The sequence below is a fragment of the Macaca thibetana genome, chromosome 9, assembly GCF_024542745.1.
Source record: "Macaca thibetana thibetana isolate TM-01 chromosome 9, ASM2454274v1, whole genome shotgun sequence".
NCBI lineage: Eukaryota > Metazoa > Chordata > Mammalia > Primates > Cercopithecidae > Macaca > Macaca thibetana.
The window spans coordinates 116009022-116029486 of record NC_065586.1 but is presented as its reverse complement, the minus strand read 5'-3'; the positions used below and the strand labels follow the sequence as shown (position 1 = coordinate 116029486).

Sequence of the window (20465 nt, the reverse complement as noted above, 5' to 3'; positions counted from 1 at the left end):
TACTTTTACTTATTGTCTAGCACAGCATAATAGTCTATAGGAATTACTATATTTATTATGGTTATAAATATGGTTAAAACTTTAGACTTCTAAACTCAAACTGCCTGGGTCTGAATCATGGTTTCATTCACTGTGTGACCTTGGGCAAGTTTCTTAACCTCTCTCTGCTCCACTTTAGTTTCCTGATGTATAAAATGGGGATTATAACCATGCCAAGCTCACATGTGATTGAAAAATAAATAACCTAATCCACATAAAGTGGTTAGCACAGAGCTTGGCACAGCTTAAGCACTCAATGAGCGTTACTTCTGTTATTATTATAACTATCATCCTCTCCAGTTAAGTTTCTTTCCATCAGAAAATGATTTGTCCTGAAAGAGCACATTTTGAGTAGCTTACATGTAGCCTCTCCAAGAGAAAACACAGTCATCTGAATAGCACTGTACAATTTGCAAAGCTCTTTCATTTGGTTCTCAGTAGCAGGAAATGTGTCTTTTTACTTTAGTATCTTGAGAGTGAAGCACAATGAATGGCATAATCCAAGTGTTCAACAGAGGTACACAGAAAGAGGGAGGCAAGGCAAGAACCATTATGCCTATGGCGAAGCTCAAATATGTGACATGACTCACCCAAGAACACAGAGCCAGTGAGTGGTAGAGTGCGGACTTAAATGTGGGACTTCTAATTCCAAATCCAATTGTCTTTCTACTACACTAAGCTGCCCCTTCTAACAAAGTCTAGACTTCACATTCCTAGGCTTGCCCTTATATTTGCAAATTCGACAGTTTTGTTCCAGCAAACAAAAAGAAGAAAAAGAAAGTTAAAGAACAATCACAAACTGGAAGAAATATGTATAACATACATGACAAGGAGCTAATAACCTTAATATGTAAATATTTTATAAATGTCAGTAAAGGAAAAAAGAAAACAAATAGAAAAACAGGTAAATTCAACACTTCACAAAAGAAAAATGTCTAAAAAACATGAGAAAATAACCTCACTAGTGCTCAAAGAAATACAGTGTGATACCATTTTCCCTATGGGGTTATCAGAAACGTAAATGAAATACTAAAAAGAAAGTAAGAAGTACTAACAAGAAAGAAAAAAAATTGCATGAAAATACACACAAAAAATTAATTCTTTAGAATCAAGGTGTCAAAGTGAAACTACTACATATTTTTAAAGGAAAATGATAATACCAGTACTGGCAATGGACAGAGGCAACAGGCAACCTTCTAAACTGCCAGTGAGAATACAGATTGATGTCTCCCCCAGGGAAGGGACTGTATCCATCATCTGGCCCAGCTATCCTATGTCTACCAACTTAACTGGAAGAAGAAATAAAGAATGTGCACAGAAAACTGGCTTTAAAATGTTCATTACTAGACAACTTAAAAGAGTAAAAAGTAGAAATTGCCTACATGTTAAATATGATGGGTTGAATTGTGTCCCCACAAAACATTTATGTTGAAGTCCTAACCCCCAATACCTCATAATGTGACTTTATTTGGAAATAGGGTATTTAAAAAGGTAATCAAGTTAAAATGAGATCACTGTGGTGGCCCTAATCTGACTGATACATAAAAAGGGGAAATTTGGCCACCCAGCCGGACACTCACAGAGGGAAGATGCTATTAAGAGAAAAGGAGAATACAACATAAAAACGAAGCCTGGAGGGATGCATCTATAAACCTAGAACTGCCAAAGATGGCCAGCAAATCCCCAGCAGCTCGGAAGAAACACGAAAGGATTCCCCTCCAAGTTTCAGAGAGAAAATGGTCCTGCCACCGCCCTATCTATTCTGCTCTGCAGAACTGTATGGCAACAAATTTCTAATGTTTAAGGCCACCCAGGTTGTGGAACTTTGTTATGGCACCTTAAGAAACTAATACCTTCAATAATAAGGAAATAAGAATAAGTCATTATCTCTCCAAACAGTGAAATTAGTCATTACTGATTACAGCAGTCATTAAAAATGCAGTTGCAGGCCCGATGCAGTAGTTCATGCCTATAATCCTGGCACTCTGGGAAGCCAAGGCAGGAAGATTGCTTGAGGCCAGTTCAAGGCTAACCTGAGTCACACAGTAAGACTGTCTCTACAAAAAATGAAAAAATTAGCCAGGTGTGGTGGTGCATGGCTACAGTCCCAGCTACCTGGGAGGCTGAGGTAGGAGGTGTCCCTTAAACCCAAACCCCAAAACCTTGCTTTGAGGTTACAATGGGCTATGATCACATCACTGCACTCCAGCCTGCGCAACAGAGCAAGACTGTCTCTAAAAAGGAAAAAAAGAAAAGAAAATGAAGTTGTAAAGGAATATTTACTTACATAAGAATATATTCCTCTAAAACTTCACTGTTAATACAAATCAAACATCCAATTTCATTTTGTACCTTCATGAACTCACTTACAGAAATGCATCTTTACATACTCAACTATAAATATCCTGACAGTAACACTGTCTAAAAGGCTTTTAATAACTCTAAAAGCCACTGTGATATAAGTATGTTAAAGCATATTACTAAATGCAGCATTGGTCAATTTTTATAAGACTTTTTCCCCAAGGGAAGAATTATGAGTACTAGGAAACATAAGCTGAGTCAATACAGCCAAGTTGCTCTCATAGAAACTGAAGTATATTCTGAACATAATTTTTTAACTATGGCCACTTCTGTTGTTAGTGGCTATAACAGACTGATGCTATAAAAGTACGAGTGGTGGGAAAACTGAAATAGAGACAATTTCAAAAGTTAGACAACACGTTCTGTATGCATTTAATCCCTTATTTTGAGCACTGTTGAAGAAGAAAAAAATTTTCACTAAGAGAAAATCAATTTTCTCCACATCCCAAATAAATGTTAAATAAATATTTAAAGAACTTAAAGCCAAGCCACATGATAAAGATGTATGATTTCAACATGAACTATGTAGCCCTAGTCAATACGTAAACTTACCTGTCCGGCACCAACTTCAAAAGATTCATAATTCACACACACCGAAGACACGCAAGCACCAACTGGAAGTTTCCTCTTTGGCTCATTAGATTCGGAGGGGAGGGAAGCCATGTCTTTAGTCTTCTGGGTACTCTGCTCTTGTCCTTTTGTAGAAGTGGCCGCCACCGCCTTCTTTTCTGACGCTGCTTTTTTCTGTAAAATACCAAAATTTAATAACATAATCATGAGGAAAGGTTCAGCTCTCAGCTATCATTACAAAACATGCTATCTCAGTATTAAGGAATGATTAGCAACTTCTCAGGAATAGTAACAACCTTGTGATTACTTTAAAAAATGTTCTTTTTATTCCCTGCAGCTTTTGCTTCAGTTGATTAAAAAAAAAAAAATGTACAGGCCAGGCACAGTGGCTCACCCCTGTAATCTCAGCATTTTGGGAGACCAAGGCGGAAGGATAGTTTGAGGCCAGGAGTTCAAGACCAACCTGAGCAACAGAGTGAGACCTCCATCTCTAGAAAAAATTAAAAATTAGCCAGGTCTGGTAATGCACACTGGTGGTCCCAGCTACTCAGGAGGCTAGGGTGGGAGGATCACTTCAGCCTAGAAGGTCAAGGCTGCAGTGACCTGTGATCGTGCCACCACACTCCACCCTGGGCAACAGAGAGAGACCTGTCTCAAAAAAAAATGTTTAATTAAAAAAAATTTTTACATGTCCTTTTTAGAAATGCATACTAAATATTTAGGGAACAAATGTCATGATGTCTATAGCTGAAACTTCTTAAGAAAAATAATTAAGAAGCAAAGAAAATATAGCAAAACAGTTACAACTAAGTATTGGCTCTCATTAGACAAATCTCAAAAATATTACTTTGAGTAAAAGAAACCAAGTATAAAAGAATACATACTGTTCATTCTACTTACATGAATTTTTTAAATAGGTAAACCATTCCGTATTGAAGGAAATCAGAAGAGCGGTTTTGCAGTGGGAGGAGTTAACTAGAAAGAAGCATGAGGGAGCTACCTGAGCTCTCTCATGAAATAGAAATGAACACAAAACATAGAAATGAACACAGAAATGTTCAATTTCTTGTTTTAGGCAGTGACGATGCAAGTGCATACAATCGTGAAAACTTACCCTACTGCACACTTACGATCTATGCATTTCAGCACAGTGGCTCATGCCTGTAATCCCAGCACTTTGGGAGGCTGAGGTGGGTGGATCACTTGAGCTCAGGGGTTCAAGATTAACCTGAGCAACATGGCAAGATGCCATCTCTAAAAAATAACAGAAAAATTAGCCGGGCACGTGGTGCATGCCTGAAGTCCCAGCTACTCAGGAGGATGAGGTGGGAGGATTGCTTGAACCCAGAAGGTGGAGGTTGCAATGAGCCATGTGTGCGCCATTGCACTCCAGCATGAGTGACAGTATGAGACCCTGTCTCAAAAAATAATAAATAATTTTTTAAAAGATCTATGCATTTCCATAAATAAACAAAACTTTGGAGCATCTACATAAGGTGTTATCTCAGCTGGGCGCAGTGCCTCACGCCTGTAATCCCCGCACTTTGGGAGGCCGAGGCAGGTGGATCATTTGAGGTCAGGAATTTGAGACCAGCCTGACCAACATGGCAAAACCCCATCTCTACTAAAAATACAAAAAAGTTACCCAGGCATGGTGACATGCACCTGTAATCCCAGCTACTCGGGAGACTGAGGCAAGAGACTTGCTTGAAACTGGGAGGCGGAGGTTGCAGTGAGCCAAGATCCACCACTGCATTCCAGCCTGAGTGACAGAGCAGGACAAAAAACAAAAAAAAACAAAAAACAAACAAACAAAAAAAAAACGGTGTTGTCTTTATAATGAGTGAAAAGTCATTCACACTGGTTTGTAATTTGCCCTGAATACAGCAGCAACAGTAACACAGGAGAAATTTAAATAGTTGGGTGGGGGGGGTGTTGTTTACTTCCCAGTAACACAAGTTAGGCTGTGAATGACTGTTAGTCTCTGTTTAAACAGCTATTAACAGTGCCTAACCAACACAGCTAGCCAAAATGATCTTATCTACTATTGAATTCCAAACACCAGGAAATAGGAAAGTAAGTCTAACTGGTTAATTGAAAAGGCAATCTATAAAAAAGAAAACTCTTAGCCAGCTTGTAACTGTTTCCTCCATCAGTGTTTTAGAAGGCAGTGTTTTAGAAGGCTCTGCCCTTTGGAGGCAATACAAAATTAAGCCTAAAATCCGAAATAAGGAACATTTTCAGGGTTCCTCACTTCTGAGTGCTTTCTCACTCAGGAATGCCTCCCGTTAAATTCGTAAAACATTCTAAATTGCTGAGAGCTGTCTGAGGAGATCAGAAACTGTCCTGTTGCCAAGAGTTTTTTTGTTCAAAATTTTGCAATAATTTTTAAACTGTGAACCAATAGTGTTTAAAAGTGAACCAACATAGGCTGGGCGTGGTGGCTCATTCTTGTAATACCAGCACTTTGGGAGGCCAAGGCGGGTGGATCACCTGAGGTCAGGAGTTTGAGACCAGCCTGACCAACATGGTGAAACTCCACCTCTACTAAAAATACAAAAATTAGCTGGGCGTGGTGGCAGGTGCCTATAATCCCAGCTAGTTGGGAGGCTGAATCAGGAGAATCACTTGAACCTTGGAGGCAGAGGTTGCAGTGAGCCGAGATCACGCCACTGCACTCCAGCCTGGGAGACAAAGCGAGACTCCCTCTCAAAAAAAAAACAAAAAAAACACTGAACCAACATATACATACTTGACTATCAATATTCCCAAAACTAGAAACAATTCCTTTTCAAATGAAAATTACTAAGATGCTTTAAAAAGAAAAAAAAAGTGCATAGTCACAAATATCACAAATATTTGATCTCCTTACTATAAAATAATAGCTAATTTTGGTCCCATTATTTCAGTTACAGTAAATCAACAGGACACACCATATTACTTTTGTACTGATCTAGTGGCACCTTGTTATCTGTAAGAAATGTAGAGCAATCAATGGCAACTCAGCTGAGAAAGTTTCATGGTTCATCCAAAGGCAATTACCTTTTAATTTAAAAAATAATATCACTCTATAGATTTTTGCTCATTTCAAAACATTCTTATAAATGCCATAATTTATATATCTAAGCAACTGCAGTCCATAAACCAGTCTCCTACAAATTCTTCAAGAACTATAGATTCCTTTTCTACTTTTTTCCCTTTCATTACAGAATAAATTAAGAACATGGTATAGGGCCTGAACACAAAGCTCGTTTCTTATTTTTGTTTTTTTTTTTTACAGGCTTTTGCTTCACTGATATATAAACATGTATACACAGAGACAAGCATTTTTATGTATGGAGCATGCAGCCTGTATACAGGAACAACACTGACACGCTTGAGTCCTAGTCTCAGTTTGACTACTGTGCTCATCAGAGACAGACGCCTGGGGATCTACTCACACTCACAGGGTTGCTGTGAGGCTCACATGAGATGAAAAGCTCTTTGTAAACTGGAATTACAGAACAATTCAACATACAAGAAAAATGACTCGAAAGATACCTCTTAACGGCCAAAACTAATAACCTTTCTCAGCACTTAATCAAATACTGCTTGTCTATGTCTAAAACGTCTTTTGAGTTGCTCCCTTCCTCTCCACCTCCTATCTTATACCCTACCATCTCTCTTTCAGTCACGGTACAATTACAATTACTACTATGTAAGATTGCAGCCACCTCCACTTCACACCTTTCCAACTTCATCTGTGCACTGTGACCAAGCAAACTCTCCATAACCCGAAAGTTAAAATTAAAATTTAGACTACACAGATGATTTGGTGCTAAATCATAACTTGTGATAGAATAAGCAGGTCAGTATTTTGTAATGTTTGTTTAAAAACACCATGACTTTCATGGCCATAAGAACATGTTTGAGAACCACTCCTTTACAAGACAAAATCCAAGCCCTCACACCTGCCATTTGGACCTTTGGAACCCTCTGCCCTTCCCAGTTTCCAGTTTCCCTGATGCTACAGGAAAACAACATGCCAGCTTCCAGAAGGCCGTCTCCCCTAATCTTACCCCTCCTTCAAGCTCAAGCACCATCACCTTGGGGAAGTCTTCTCTCACCAACCCCATGCTTGTTTCAACAAGCCAGAACTGCCACCTCTCAGCTGCCTCAGGACAGCACACACAGCACGCTATTATGGGGCTGGTATGTTGTCATTTGAGCTCAACACGCTCCCCCTAACTAGACAGCACACTCTTGGTTAATCTCTGGCTCCCAAGAATTGAACACGGTGCCTGACTCAAAAGAGGTAGCTATTCAATAAAATGCTGAAAGACTTAATTCCTTAAGCTAACCACTAAAAAAAAAAAAAAAAATCAGTCCTATGACTTTATAGTCATTTTCCATATAAAGAAATGACGTAGGTTAAGTTCCAAATAGGTAGTAAAATAATAGAACTATAGAAATTCAAAAGATGGAAGGATCATCAAAGAGCGTGTTAGTAACAATAAAAATAAGACAGCCACCCTGTCATCTAATTTTTCTAATTAGAAAACCTCTGTAAAATTAATTTGATCAATAAATTAAACTTAATAAAACAAGTATAATTTTCCAGTTGTTCTAGTTTTAAATGCTTTTTAGTTGTTGCCTTGTTTTGTATTGTTAAAAATTTTTGCTATTTAGTGTGTAATGAGACTTTAGTGTGTATGTTTTGCCTCATCTCTTTAGATGATAAGGACTGGGAAGAAAGAAAGTAAGCTATTACTTGGTGCTAAGCTTTGCAGGCATTATTTCATCCTTACTCCAACCCTATGAGGAAGGTATTATTACCTCCATTTTAGAAATGAAGAAAACAAAGGATCAGAAAAATTAAGAAAATCACTCATGCTCAGAAGGCTGAGGCGGGAGGATAGCTTGAGCCCAGGAGTTTGAGACCAGCAGTGGGAAACACAGCAAGATCCCATCTCAAAATAAACAAACAAATAAAACCAAATAAAAATTGCTCATTAATATGTAGTTAATGAATGGTTGAGCTGAGAATTTATTTGTCAGAACTTAACCAGTTTTTGCACCAGGAAAACCTTAAATATCCATTTTAAAACGGAAAGCCCTTCATCCTAGGAACTTAGTCCCAGGAAAACCAGGATGGTCACTTAGCCTAATGTGGACTTAAGCTCAACTCTGACTGACTCCTACGTCTGGGTTTCCATCAGCTCCCTTACTGTGCCCTATGTAGGGAGCAAACTAGCTTACCTAACCATAGCAGTATCAACATTTTCTACAACATAAACAAGCTGGTCACACCACGAGTTTTAGTTTTTCTTGAATCAGAGGTGAACTTTACCAGTTTGGCTGCTTTATGTTCTACAAAGTTGGCTATCTTCTTTCTGGGTCCAAGGGGTATCCCCATTTCCTTCAGGTCATCAACTGTACACATAAGCTTTAAAAAGAAACAGACAAGCACATTAATCAATCTAGTGATAGAAGAACTGAAATGAGAATATGAAAATCATAAAGAAACCACATCATCTAAAGCAATCTAAGAGCCACTCAACTTTTTAAAAGTTAATTATTTCATATTTAAATCATGCATTGCTTTAGGCTATAAAATCTTAGGCCTCCACACCTAAATCATTCTATTAACAGAAAATACATGTATGTTATACAAAATTCCAAAGCTATATATAGTCAAGCATACGATGAAATATCTTCCTTCCACTGCTGTCCCAACCATACAATTCTCCTTTCAGCAGCAACTGTGGAAATTCGCTCTTTGAAGAGATGTCTTATGTATGCATAGCACCCCTACATGTTTTTCTCTGTGTGTGTGGTCTACTATGCACACAGTACTGAACTTTGCTCTCTTCATGTAAATGTATCTTAGAGACAGGTATCTCTGACACTGCTTCATTCGTTCAACAGCTGTAGGGTACTCCATTATGTGGATGCACCATAAATGATTTCACTAGCACCCTACTCCTCAACACCAATGGTGTTTCTAATGCTCTTTTATATTGCAAATACTGCTGTGAGTATCCTTGTAGATATTCTTGTGTGAATATTTCTCTGTAGGAAATATTCCTGGCAATGAAATTAATGAAGCAAAGGGTAATTTTTATATTCTTAAAGATATTGCCAAACTGCCCTCCAAAGAGTCTGTACCAATTTACAGTCTGACGAACAATATATCACGATGCCTACTTCCCTTCATCCTGGCCACACAGCATATTATCAAACTTCCTATTTTTTCAAACTGGTAAGTTAAAAAAAATCCCATTGTACTTTCAATTTCCATTTCTCTTATGAGTTTCCACGTGCAAAGAAACTATCTGATATTTCCTTTTCTGCAAATCACATTTATATTCTTTGCCTATTTATGTAACACACTGATATGATGGTCTTTCTGTAACTGATTTGTAGAAGCTTTGAATATTAATGAAGTAAGCCCTCTGTCTATAATGTGTGTTGCAAATGTATCACTGGCCTTTAGATGTTGTTTATGGTGTCTACTGTTACACAATTGTTTTCTTTGATGGCTTCTGGATTTTGCATCATACTTAGAAAAGCCTTTCAGATTATAAAAAATATTCTTCTGTGTTTTTCAATTTTTTAAACCGTTTCAGTCTTTGTCTACTCTGGAATGTATTTTGATATAAAAGTGTTTATTCTTAATTTTCAATCTATACACAAGAAAAACAATTTCAAACAAAGTGAAGCAAACTATGATCAGTACCAGAGATTCCATATCAATCTTTTCCTTTTCAAAAGTGCTGAAGTATTCAGAGAGGCTAAGTGCTTCCAGAGTTTCTTGCAAAGTTAGGACTTCTTCATTTTCAACATCAAGGTCACATGACTCATCCATAGTCAGCTTTGGCTCTTCAGGCAACTTTAAAAAAAAGTAAAAAATATTACAAGCTCAGAAAAACTCCCATATAACAACTCCTTATCTACGAAAAATCTGAAACAATTTTGCTCTATAGACAAATCATAATTTTAGGTACAGTACTTTGCCATTCAAAGTTTGAATGTTCTGGCCAGGCCCAGTGGCTCAGGCCTGTAATCCCAGCACTCGGGGAGGCTGAGACAGGCACATCACCTGAGGTCAGGAGTTGAAGACCAGCCTGGCCAACATGGTGAAACCCCGTCTCTACCAAAAACACAAAAATTAGCCAGGCGTGGTGGCAGGCACCTGTAATCCCAGCTACTTGGGAGGCTGAGGCAGGAGAATCACTTGAACCCAAGAGGCAGAGGTTGCAGTGAGCCAAGACACCATTGCACTCTAGCCTGAGTGACAAGAGCGAAACTCTGCCTCAAAAAAAAAAAAAAAATTGAATATTCTGAAAAGTATATAAATTTAATAAATCACTCATGTCTCCATTTCCTATAATTTACATTTTTAAAAATCATAAACTTTCATATTTAAATTTATAATCCATAAAGAAGAAGAGTGAGAAACTCAAATAATGAGCTCCATGATTCCATTCCATTTCTAAACCTCGGTGTACTTTAATATGTAAAACCAGTTTCAGGGCTGGACATGGTAGCTATTTTATTTGGGCCTATAACTGTACTCTGAATTTGGGGATTCTCTGAACAGAGTTATTGATCCCAGCACTTTGGGAGGCCAAGGCAGGAGGATCACTTGAGGCCAGGAGGGAACTCAAGACTAGCCCAAGCAACCAAGCAAGCCTTCATTAAAACAAACAAACAAACAAACAAACAAACAAACAAACGTTTCAGGAAACAGTTCAGACTTTCGAAAACTGTTCAGCTCCATAGACTCTAAATCAAAATGTTAATTGGCCATGCACAGACATACCTGCTTTTCCTGAAAATGTAGCTGCTTCACAACTCCATTAGCAACAGCAAGAGGTCCAGGACACTTTGATAAATTCAAATCTTTTTGATTAGACAGGATGTCAAACAATATTAAAGAACCTAAGAAAAAGAAACATTTTGCCTTATAATGTAGTAGGTGCTTTTATAACACTAAATAAATTCTTTTTTCAATGTCTATAGTCAAAAGTCATACAGAAGTTACATATTACTCAAGACCTGATAATTAGTAATTTTATTTTATCAAACAGCAGCATAAATTAAAATACGTAGCATTCCCTCGGTAATACTAGAGATGAATATAGAAAAGGCAGAATCTAAAGTCAAAGCATTCATTTCTACCCTTTCTGAAACTTAAAATATATAATTCTTAATTTTGCACTAACAATATCACCTATACTGAAAGCAGTTATAACTCAACAAATATTGTATTTAAAATGTGGATATTTGACAGTTTTACCTAAACTGTGACCAGCAACAGAGACACCTCCTTTGAAGTCTGGGTTCCGACTCATAAACAGTGCATGCAGACGGTTTATCTCCATTCCTACTTTTTCCACGATAGTCTGACAGTAGGTGGGGCTGTTATAAAATAAAATATCTAGCAAAGTTTCATTGGTAAAGTGACGAAATCGACCAATACTTGGCAAAGTGATTTTCTTAATATTCCTGTTTAAAAAGAAAAATACAGCACATTCAGTCAGCATCTACCTTAAATTTACAGATTTTTTAAAGTTTAGATTTTTGACTCCTGAAAATACACTAAGAAAACCCCACAGACTAAATATGAGTTGTTTCTGTAGACAGTCATTATAAATAAATCAAGATAGGCCAGATGCGGTGGCTCACATCTGCAATCCCAGCACTTTGGGAGGCCGAGGTGGGTTGATCACTTGAGGTCAGGAGTTCAAAACCAACCAAGCCAACATGGCGAAACCCCATCTTTACTAAAAATACACAAATTAGCCAACTGTGGTGGTGTACATCTGTAATCCCAGCTACTCAGGAGGGTGAGGCAGGAGAATTGCTTGAACCTGAAAGACAGAGGTTGCAGTGAGCCGAGACTGTACCACTGCACTCCAGTCTGGGCGACAGAGCAAGATTCCATCTCAAAAAAAAATTCTTTTGTAATCAAAAGTTAGCCACACGTCGTAGCACGCACCTGTAGACCCAGCTGTTTGGGAGGCTAAAGAATGAGTATCGCTTGAACCGAGGAGGTGGAGGTTGCAGTGAGCCGAGATTGTGCCACCACACTCCAGCCTGGGCGACAGAGCGAGACTCCACCTCGAAAAAAAATTAAAAATATAGAAATAAAGCCAAAAAAATGTGTGCTGCCATATGTGGTAGAGACTTTGAGAGGCTAGGGCAGGAGGAACGCTTGAGCTCAAGAGATCAAGACCAGCTTGAGCAACACAGTGAGACCCCATCTCTACAAAAAATTTAAAAATTAGCCAGGCAAGGCGGCTTGCGCCTGTAGTCCCAGCTACTTGGGAGACTGAGGTGGGAGGACCACTTGAGCCCAGGAGGCCAAGGCCACAGTGAGCCATGATCATGCCAGTGTGCTCCAGAGCCTGGGTGACAGTGAGATGTTGTCTCAAAAATAATTTTTTTTTTTTTTAAGCTATTTGTGCCTATAACTATACTATGAATCGTGGGATTCTCTGAAGAGTCAGTTGCTATGTAAGTCATATGCAAAGATTTCTATTTTATTTTTAAAGAGGGAAGATTACTCTTCCATTTTTCTTCCAGTTAACTGCAAATCTGGACACCTGACAAAACTTGTGGGTCAAAAGGACTAAAGAGAATATCAAACAGAAAAAACAGGGCTACATGGAACGAAAAATCTTTCCAAATTTGAGAATGACCAAAATGAAATTTAGGAATACACACAAAGAAAACACCCTTACAATAGGGCCTAACATAGATAAAATGCTGTTGTAGAAATAGTTTTATTAAACTATGTACCCTGAAACATTACGGCGTTCACTAAAATCTAGACAGGTGCCAGCATAACTATTACCTGTATTTACGATTCTCAGTTGGGAGCATTCAAAATTGAGCAGAATATTTTTAATTGCCACAGTGCCTGGTGAGCACTGCTAGTACTGAGTGGTCTTTACACTAAGGAAGTTAAGTGGTCTGCACTGTGACGGCAAAGAATTGTCCCGACAAGAGCATCTCCAATGAGAAACAATATTCTGAATCTGTGGTTCTCAGTCAGGGGTGATTTTTACCCTCCAGGGGACATCTGGCAATTTCTGGAGACATTTTTGGTTGAGTGGAAAGGCCATTAGGCATCTTACTACATAAAGGACAGCCCCCTGTCTAAACCGCTACAGATTAAAATTGTATTTTAAAACCAGCTAAAATTTCTTAGATTCTCTTAAATATTTACAAGAGGAATGCACACACACAGAGAGAAAAGTAGTGTGCAAACTTTACAGCCAATATTTAATCACATGTCAGAAGTATACAATTTTAAAAAACATATTGATTGAAGTTACAATAAACTATTTCATATTATGGTTTAAATTTTAAATTTAAATTTGACTAATTTGAAAAACAAGTTATCAAAATCCACAAACCTGTCAACACCTGTGGCGTCCCCACCCAAAGAACTATGCCAATGAACTGGAAGGAACTCCACTCTGCTTATTTTCCCGTCATCTAAAGATTTCTTGAAATGTGTCTGCAGCAATTTGAGAGAAACCACCCTAAAATCATCCACTTCAAGAAAAAGAAAAAAAAAAAAAAAAACACAGAGAAAATAAATTAAATTCTCCTAGCTTGATAGCTAGTCAGCAGTTACCTCAAACATGCCAGTATTTTTAATAACATAAAGATACATTTTTTTTTAAGAAAAAAATGAGGATAAGAGAATTAGTAAAATTTTTAAAAAAGAAAGGAATAAGTAACTTTTGGGAAGTTCTTTTCAACTTTCCATTATTGCAGAGGAATAGATGCTTGGGATGAATCAGTTCAACCACCACTGCTGGGAGGAGGCAGCACGGCACCTTGGGGAAAGGCTCTGGAATCACACTGCCAGCTCCAGGTTCCAGGCCCTACTGACTGTGAGAAGGGAGAGTTTCACTCACCCCCACCCCTACCTACCTCTTCACCCCCAACCCCCACTGCCCTGAGCCTCAGTTCCTCATGAGTCACAGTAGCGGCGATAACAGTGACAGCGCCTATACCCCAAAGGTTTATTTGTGAGGGTCAAATGACAAGACATCTAAGATACTTGGCATATACCAAATATTCAATAAATACCAACTATTATTATATAGACATAAAAATAAAACTTCAAAAATTTAAGTCAACCAGGCAGATTCACGTTTCCATTAAACAACTTCTCCCAACTCACTGACTATAAATCCCTTCAATGCAGAGGTGCTCCTTGCTGCTGCAGGTGCTCAGGCAAAGGCTGTCAGCAAGATCCCTTCTAATTCCTCAGAGTCTGGGATTTTATGAGTCACATGTGTCACAAGAGCAAATCAAGTACAACTTAGTATTTCCCACTGACCATTTAAATCTCCTCTTACAGCTCCCTCAGCAAGTAGTACACAGCTGGGAACTATCCTAAAAACAAATACTCCAAAGCCCTTCCATTAGTTCTCAGATCATCCCATGAAATACAATATGCCCAACACTTACCACACTCAATAATGCTCCTAAAGCGTAAGTCACACACAGGTCCAATGCCATGCACCACGAACACCAAATGGTCAACTTGAGGCATCTCCCCTATTAAAAAAATTTTTAAACATACATAAAAGATGGCAATTTGTTTGGATTTTCCCAATGGCAATATTCTAGATATCTCTTTTGTCATCACAAACTTGCCAAAGAAATTCATGACCCTTCAAAGAGAATAAGCCTCATTACCCCTATCAAATTAGAGGAACAGTTTGTCCCTCTCAGCAAATAAAAGCGAACTAGAACAAGAGGTGAAGGCAGCAGGCTCTCTCTCTTCCCAGATGCTATTAGCACATGATGAACAGCACGTTTGTATCTACAGAGGCTTCACAACTGCCCAGGACACTAAGCCCCACATGGAGATTACTCAGATTTCATAGTGAGTATTGATTTATAACAAACATACATTTTACATACACTTCAATAAACAAAGTGTATGTAATTGTAAAAATAAAATCCATTCTTAAATAATAGTATAGAAGAAACCAAAGCATATACACTAAAGCAGGCAACGCCAAACAATGGCCCACAGGCCAAATCCTACCCACTACCTGTTTTATTTTGTTTTTGAGACAGAGTTTCGCTCTTCTTGCCTGGGCTAGAGTGCAATGGCACGATCTCGGTTCCCTGCAACCTCCGTCTCCCAGGTTCAAGCGATTCTCCTGCCTCAGCCTCCCGAGTAGCTGGGATTACAGGCACCTGCCACCATGCCCGGCTAATTTTTATATATGTATTTTTTTAGTAGAGACAGGGTTTCACCATGTTGGCCAGGCTGGTCTCGAACTCCTGAGCTCAGGTGATCCACTTGCCTCGGCCTCCCAAAGTGCTGGGATTACAGGCATGAGTCACCAGGCCCAGCCACCTGTTTTTATAAATAAAGTTTTTGACAAAAGTGAAACCATTCAAGGAAAAACATAAAAATAAAATAAATAAAGTTTTATGGGCTGGGTGTGGTGGCTCACGCCTGTAATTCCAGCACTTTGGGAGGCAGAGGCATGTGGATCACTTGAGGTCAGGAGTTCAAAACCAGCCTGGCCAACATGGCAAAACCCTGTCTCTACTAAAAATACAAAAATTAGCCAGGCGTGGTGGTGGGTGCCTGTAATCCCAGCTACTCGGGAGGCTGAGACACAAGAATCACTTGAACCCAGTGGGTGGAAGTTGCAGTGAGCCCAGATCACGCCACTGCACTCTAGCCTGGGAAACAGAGTGAGACTCCGTTTAAAAAAAAAAAAAAAAAAAGACGTTTTCTGGAACATGTATATGCCCATTTTGTTTACATACAGTCTTCAGCTGATTTCACACAACAATGCAAAGCTGAGTAGCTGTAACAGAGACCATATGGCCTGCAAAGCCTATCTGCTATGTGACCCTTTACAGAAAAAGCCTGCAATCCCCGCACCAGAGTAACGCAAACCGGTGAGGTGTAAAAACACAAGCTTAAAAGCGTTGCCAAACCTTAGTTCCAACCAGCAAAGTGCTTCTCCACAACAAAACATATTTTAGAATCTATGCTATGTGGTTTATGTATTTTAACAGAATTTCAAATTTAAAGATAAAGATATATCTGTATGTTCTCACTCATATGTAGGAGCTACAGAAGTTTATCTCACAGAGGTAAGGGCAGAATGATGGCTACCAGAGCCTGGGAAGGGTCGGGGGGAAGTAAAGATAAAAAGAGGTCAATTAATGGGTACAACCATACAGGTATGTTGAAGGAATAACTTCTGTTAGATGGCACAGTAGGGTGACAACAGTTAAAAATAATTTATTGTGTCTTTCAAAATACCTAGGAGAGGCAGGGTGCAGTGGCTCACACCTATAATCTCAGCACTTCGGGAAGCTGAGGTAGGTGGATGACTTGAGACCAGCCTGGCCAACATGGTGAAACCACATCTCTTCTAAAAATACAAAAATTAGCTGGGCGTGGTGGTACACGCCTATAATCCCAGCTACTCAGGAGGCTGAGGCAGGAGAATCACATGAACCTGGGAGGTGGAGGTTGTAGTGAGCCGAGATCACGCCACTGTACTCCAGCCTGGGCAACAGAGTGAGACCCTGTCTGAAAAAAAAAAAAAGAAAAGAAAAGAAAAAAAAAGAAAAGAAAAAGAAAAAGAAAAATACCTAGGGGAATAGATCTGAAATGTTCCCAACACAAAGAAATGATGAATGTTTGAAGTGATGGACATACTATACTTACTTCGATTTCATCATTACACGTTGTATACATTTATCAAAATATCAGGTATATACCCCCATTAATATGTATAATTGTTATGCATCCATTAAAAAATAAAGATACAAAAGTAATAAAATCAAAAAGAAAGATATGGCCAGGCACAGTGGCTTACGCCTATAATTTCAGCACTTTGGGAGGCCGAGGCAGGCAAAGAGCTTGAGCTCAGGAGTTTGAGAAAAGCCTGGGCAACCTGGCAAAACTTCATCTCTACAAAAAATAGAAATATTAGCTGGGAGTGGTGGTACACGCCTTTCATCCCAGCTACTCAGGAGGCTGAAGTGGGAGGATCACTTGAGCCCAGGAGGTTGAAGCTGCAGTGAGCCGTGTTCATTCACAACACAGCACTCCAGCCTGAGCAACAGAATGAGACCCTGTCTCAAAAAAAAAAAAGATATGCGCCAAACTGGCTGATTTCTGCATGCTATGGCCGCTGTGGCAGGGAATTCTAATAACTGTGTTTCTTTCTTCATCATTCTAAAGAATGATGCTAAAATGGAGAGGACTAAAACAGACCTCAGTTCTAAACAAACTATACACACCGTCAGGAATTTCATCAAGGTTATCGTCAATTCCACGCTTTACAACCCTGGGCCTTGTCTGTCCATCTTGCGTGGTCCCCCATTCATCTGGCACTGAGGACGGCTGGAACTGAACAATAACCTTCAAGATGCAACAGAATTATGACAAAGCTCATTAACAAATTCTTTTCCACTACAGGCTAAGTAGTTTAATACATAATAAGCTACACCTCAGAGTATGGAGACTTATATATTATGAGTACTGTTCCCCCAAAACAAACTTTAAAGGAGTCTTGCTAGTGTTCACTAACCACCAAAATTAAGCAAATCGATATCTTTCCAATGCTTATGTTGAAAATTATACAATTAAATTAGAAATATTACACCTTGATTTAAAAACTTATAACACAGGCCAGGTATGGTGGCTCATACCTGTAATCCCAGCACTTTGAGAGGCTGAGGTGGGAGGATAACTTGAGCCCAGGAGCTCAAGACAAGCCTGAGCAATATGGTGAGACCCCGTCTCCACAAAAAATTTAAAAATTAGCCAGGCATGGTGGTGCATGCCTATGGTCCCAGCTTCTCAGGAGGCCAAGGCAGAGGGATCACTTGAGCCCAGGAGGTCAAAGCTGCAATGAGCTGTGTTTGTACTACTGCACTCTGGCCTGAGCAACAGAGCAAAATCCTGTCTCGAAAAAAAACCAAAAATAAACAAAAAGAAAAGCTAAATAAAACTCCAGGTTTACACAAAAGAAATCAAGGACAGACCTGGTGCAGTGGCTCATGCCCGTAATCCCAATACTTTGAGAGGCCAAGGTAGGAGGACCGCTTGAGCTCAGGAGTTCCAGAGCAGCCTGGGCAACAAAGTTAGAGACCCTGTCTCTACAAAAAATAATAATAATAAAATAAAAACAAAAAAAGAAATCAAGGACAAGTAACCTGCAATTGAGGAGTCTTTGTCTTATAAAAACATGTAAAGCAAAATCCTTTAAATACTAAGATTTCCAATTAAAATAAAATTTCAATTTCAACGACAAAAACATAATGACAAAACCCTACCACTTTTTAGGAAATACATTCTGTTAAACCAACTGTATTAAATTCAGCCCTATACTACATAGAAAATTTTATTTAAAAAAAAAAAAAAAAGAATATATACTTGATGTAGTATGCAAAATATTTGTCTAAAAAAAAAAAAGGTTAGTCAGGCGCGTTGGCTCACACCTGTAATCTCAGCACTTTGGGAGGCGGAGGCAGGAGGAAGGCTTGAGCCCAAGAGTTCCAGACCAGCCTGGGCAAGATAGCAAGACCCCATCTCTGCAAAAAAATCTTAAAAACTGGCCAAGCAAGGTGGTGCACACCTGTAGCCCTTGCTACTTGGGAAGCTGAGGCAGGAGGATCCCTTGAGCTCAGAGTTCGAGGATGCAGCAAGTTGTGATTGGTCACTGCACTGCAGCCTGGGTAAGAGAGTGAGAACTTGTCTCTTAAAAAAAACAAAAAGATTAAGATGGTTACTATGTAGAGGAGAAATGAGGAAGGCAGAGATAGAAGGCTTTTATTTTTCATTTAATGTCCTTTTAAACTGTTCACATTTTGTTGGCAAATGAATGTTTTTATTTTTATTTCAGTATCAATAAGGACTACAGAAGTAGTTGGATTGTAAGTTTTTTTATATACTTTTCTATTAAAAAAATGAATAAATAAAAAGCCTATGTTCTCAGAAACTACTGTGTGCTAAACCCCATGCCAGATGCTTTTGCATAAATTACCTCACTTCATCTAAAATATGACCCTGGGAGATCATTATTGCAGGTGAGGAACTTGGAGCTCAGAGAAATTAAGGTTGGCAAATGAAAGAATCAGAACACCAGCAATCAATATTTTTTTAAAAACAAGATAAATTCATAAAGACAAGAAAAAGAAAAAGGACACATTTTTACTTGAAAGGTTAGAGCAAACCACATCAAGGGCAGACAGGCATACTACAGCCCACAGGAAAAATGTGCCCCACCATCTGTTTTTATGAATAAAGATTCATTGAAAATATCATACCCATTGGTTTATACATTGTCCCTGGCTGCTTTCACACCACAGTGGCAGAGCTGGTGGCTGCAACAGGGAACAGGTAACTTGCAAAGCCTTAAATATTTTGTCTCTGGCCCTTTATAGAAAAAGCTTGCCAACTTCTAGGCCGGGCGCGGTGGCTCAAGCCTGTAATCCCAGCACTTTGGGAGGCCGAGACGGGCGGATCACGAGGTCAGGAGATCGAGACCATCCTGGCGAACACGGTGAAACCCCGTTTCTACTAAAAATACAAAAAACTAGCCGGGCGAGGTGGCGGGCGCCTGTAGTCCCAGCTACTTGGGAGGCTGAGGCAGGAGAATGGCGGGAACCCGGAAGGCGGAGCTTGCAGTGAGCTGAGGTCCGGCCACTGCACTCCAGCCCGGCGACAGAGCGAGACTCCGTCTCAAAAAAAAAAAAAAAAAAAAAAAAAAAAGCTTGCCAACTTCTGATCAAGTGATAAAAATTATCAAGCAACTTCTACAGTGCATACTACACTCCAGTTATCATGTTGCCATAAACAGAAACTTCGTAAGAAATACTTACTTTATTTATTTATTTAGACAGAGTCTTGCTCTGTCACCCAGGCTGGAGTGAGCGTGATCACAGCTCACTACAATCTCAAACTCTTGGGCTCAAGTGATCCTCCCATTTCAGCCTCCCCAGTAGCTAGACAGGTGCACACCACTATACTCAGCTAATTTTTGTAGAGATAGAGTCTCTTTGTTGCCCAGGCTGGTCTCAAACTCCTAGCCTCAAGCAATCTTCCCACTTTGGCTTCCCAAAATGCTGGGATTACAGGTGTGAGCCACCATACCCAGCCTGAGAAAAATTTACTTTTTATTTTGAGATGAGGTCTTGCTCTGTCACCCAGGCTGGAGGGCAGTGGGGCACAACCATGACTCACTGCAGCCTCAATCTCCCAGGTTCGAGTAATCCTCCCACCTCAGCTTCTCGAGTAGCTGGGACTACAGGCACGTGCCACTATGCCCAGCTAATTTTTCTTTTTTTTTTTTTTTGAGACGGAGTCTCGCTCTGTCGCCCAGGCTGGAGTGTAGTGGCTGGATCTCAACTAACTGCAAGCTCCGCTTCCTGGGTTTACGCCATTCTCCTGCCTCAGCCTCCCGAGTAGCTGGGACTATAGGCACTCGCCACCTCAC

General features: G+C 39.4%; 2 protein-coding genes across 6 annotated transcripts in view; one reads left to right on the top strand and one right to left on the bottom strand.

Annotated features, from left to right (window-relative positions):
• Nucleotides 1-20465, top strand: part of RGS10 (regulator of G protein signaling 10) — a 738227-nt gene that overhangs the window by 303957 nt on the left and 413805 nt on the right. The window lies entirely within an intron of this gene.
• Nucleotides 1-20465, bottom strand: part of SEC23IP (SEC23 interacting protein) — a 51748-nt gene that overhangs the window by 13190 nt on the left and 18093 nt on the right. For all 4 annotated transcript variants that reach the window (XM_050803937.1, XM_050803934.1, XM_050803935.1 and 1 more), the window contains exons 6-13: nt 17266-17386; nt 14446-14535; nt 13377-13518; nt 11252-11460; nt 10775-10893; nt 9689-9841; nt 8300-8395; nt 2953-3144 (exon numbers count right to left, since the gene is read on the bottom strand). In XM_050803937.1, the coding sequence (XP_050659894.1) occupies nt 2953-3144; nt 8300-8395; nt 9689-9841; nt 10775-10893; nt 11252-11460; nt 13377-13518; nt 14446-14535; nt 17266-17386 (1122 nt within the window). The remainder of the gene's footprint in view (nt 1-2952; nt 3145-8299; nt 8396-9688; nt 9842-10774; nt 10894-11251; nt 11461-13376; nt 13519-14445; nt 14536-17265; nt 17387-20465) is intronic.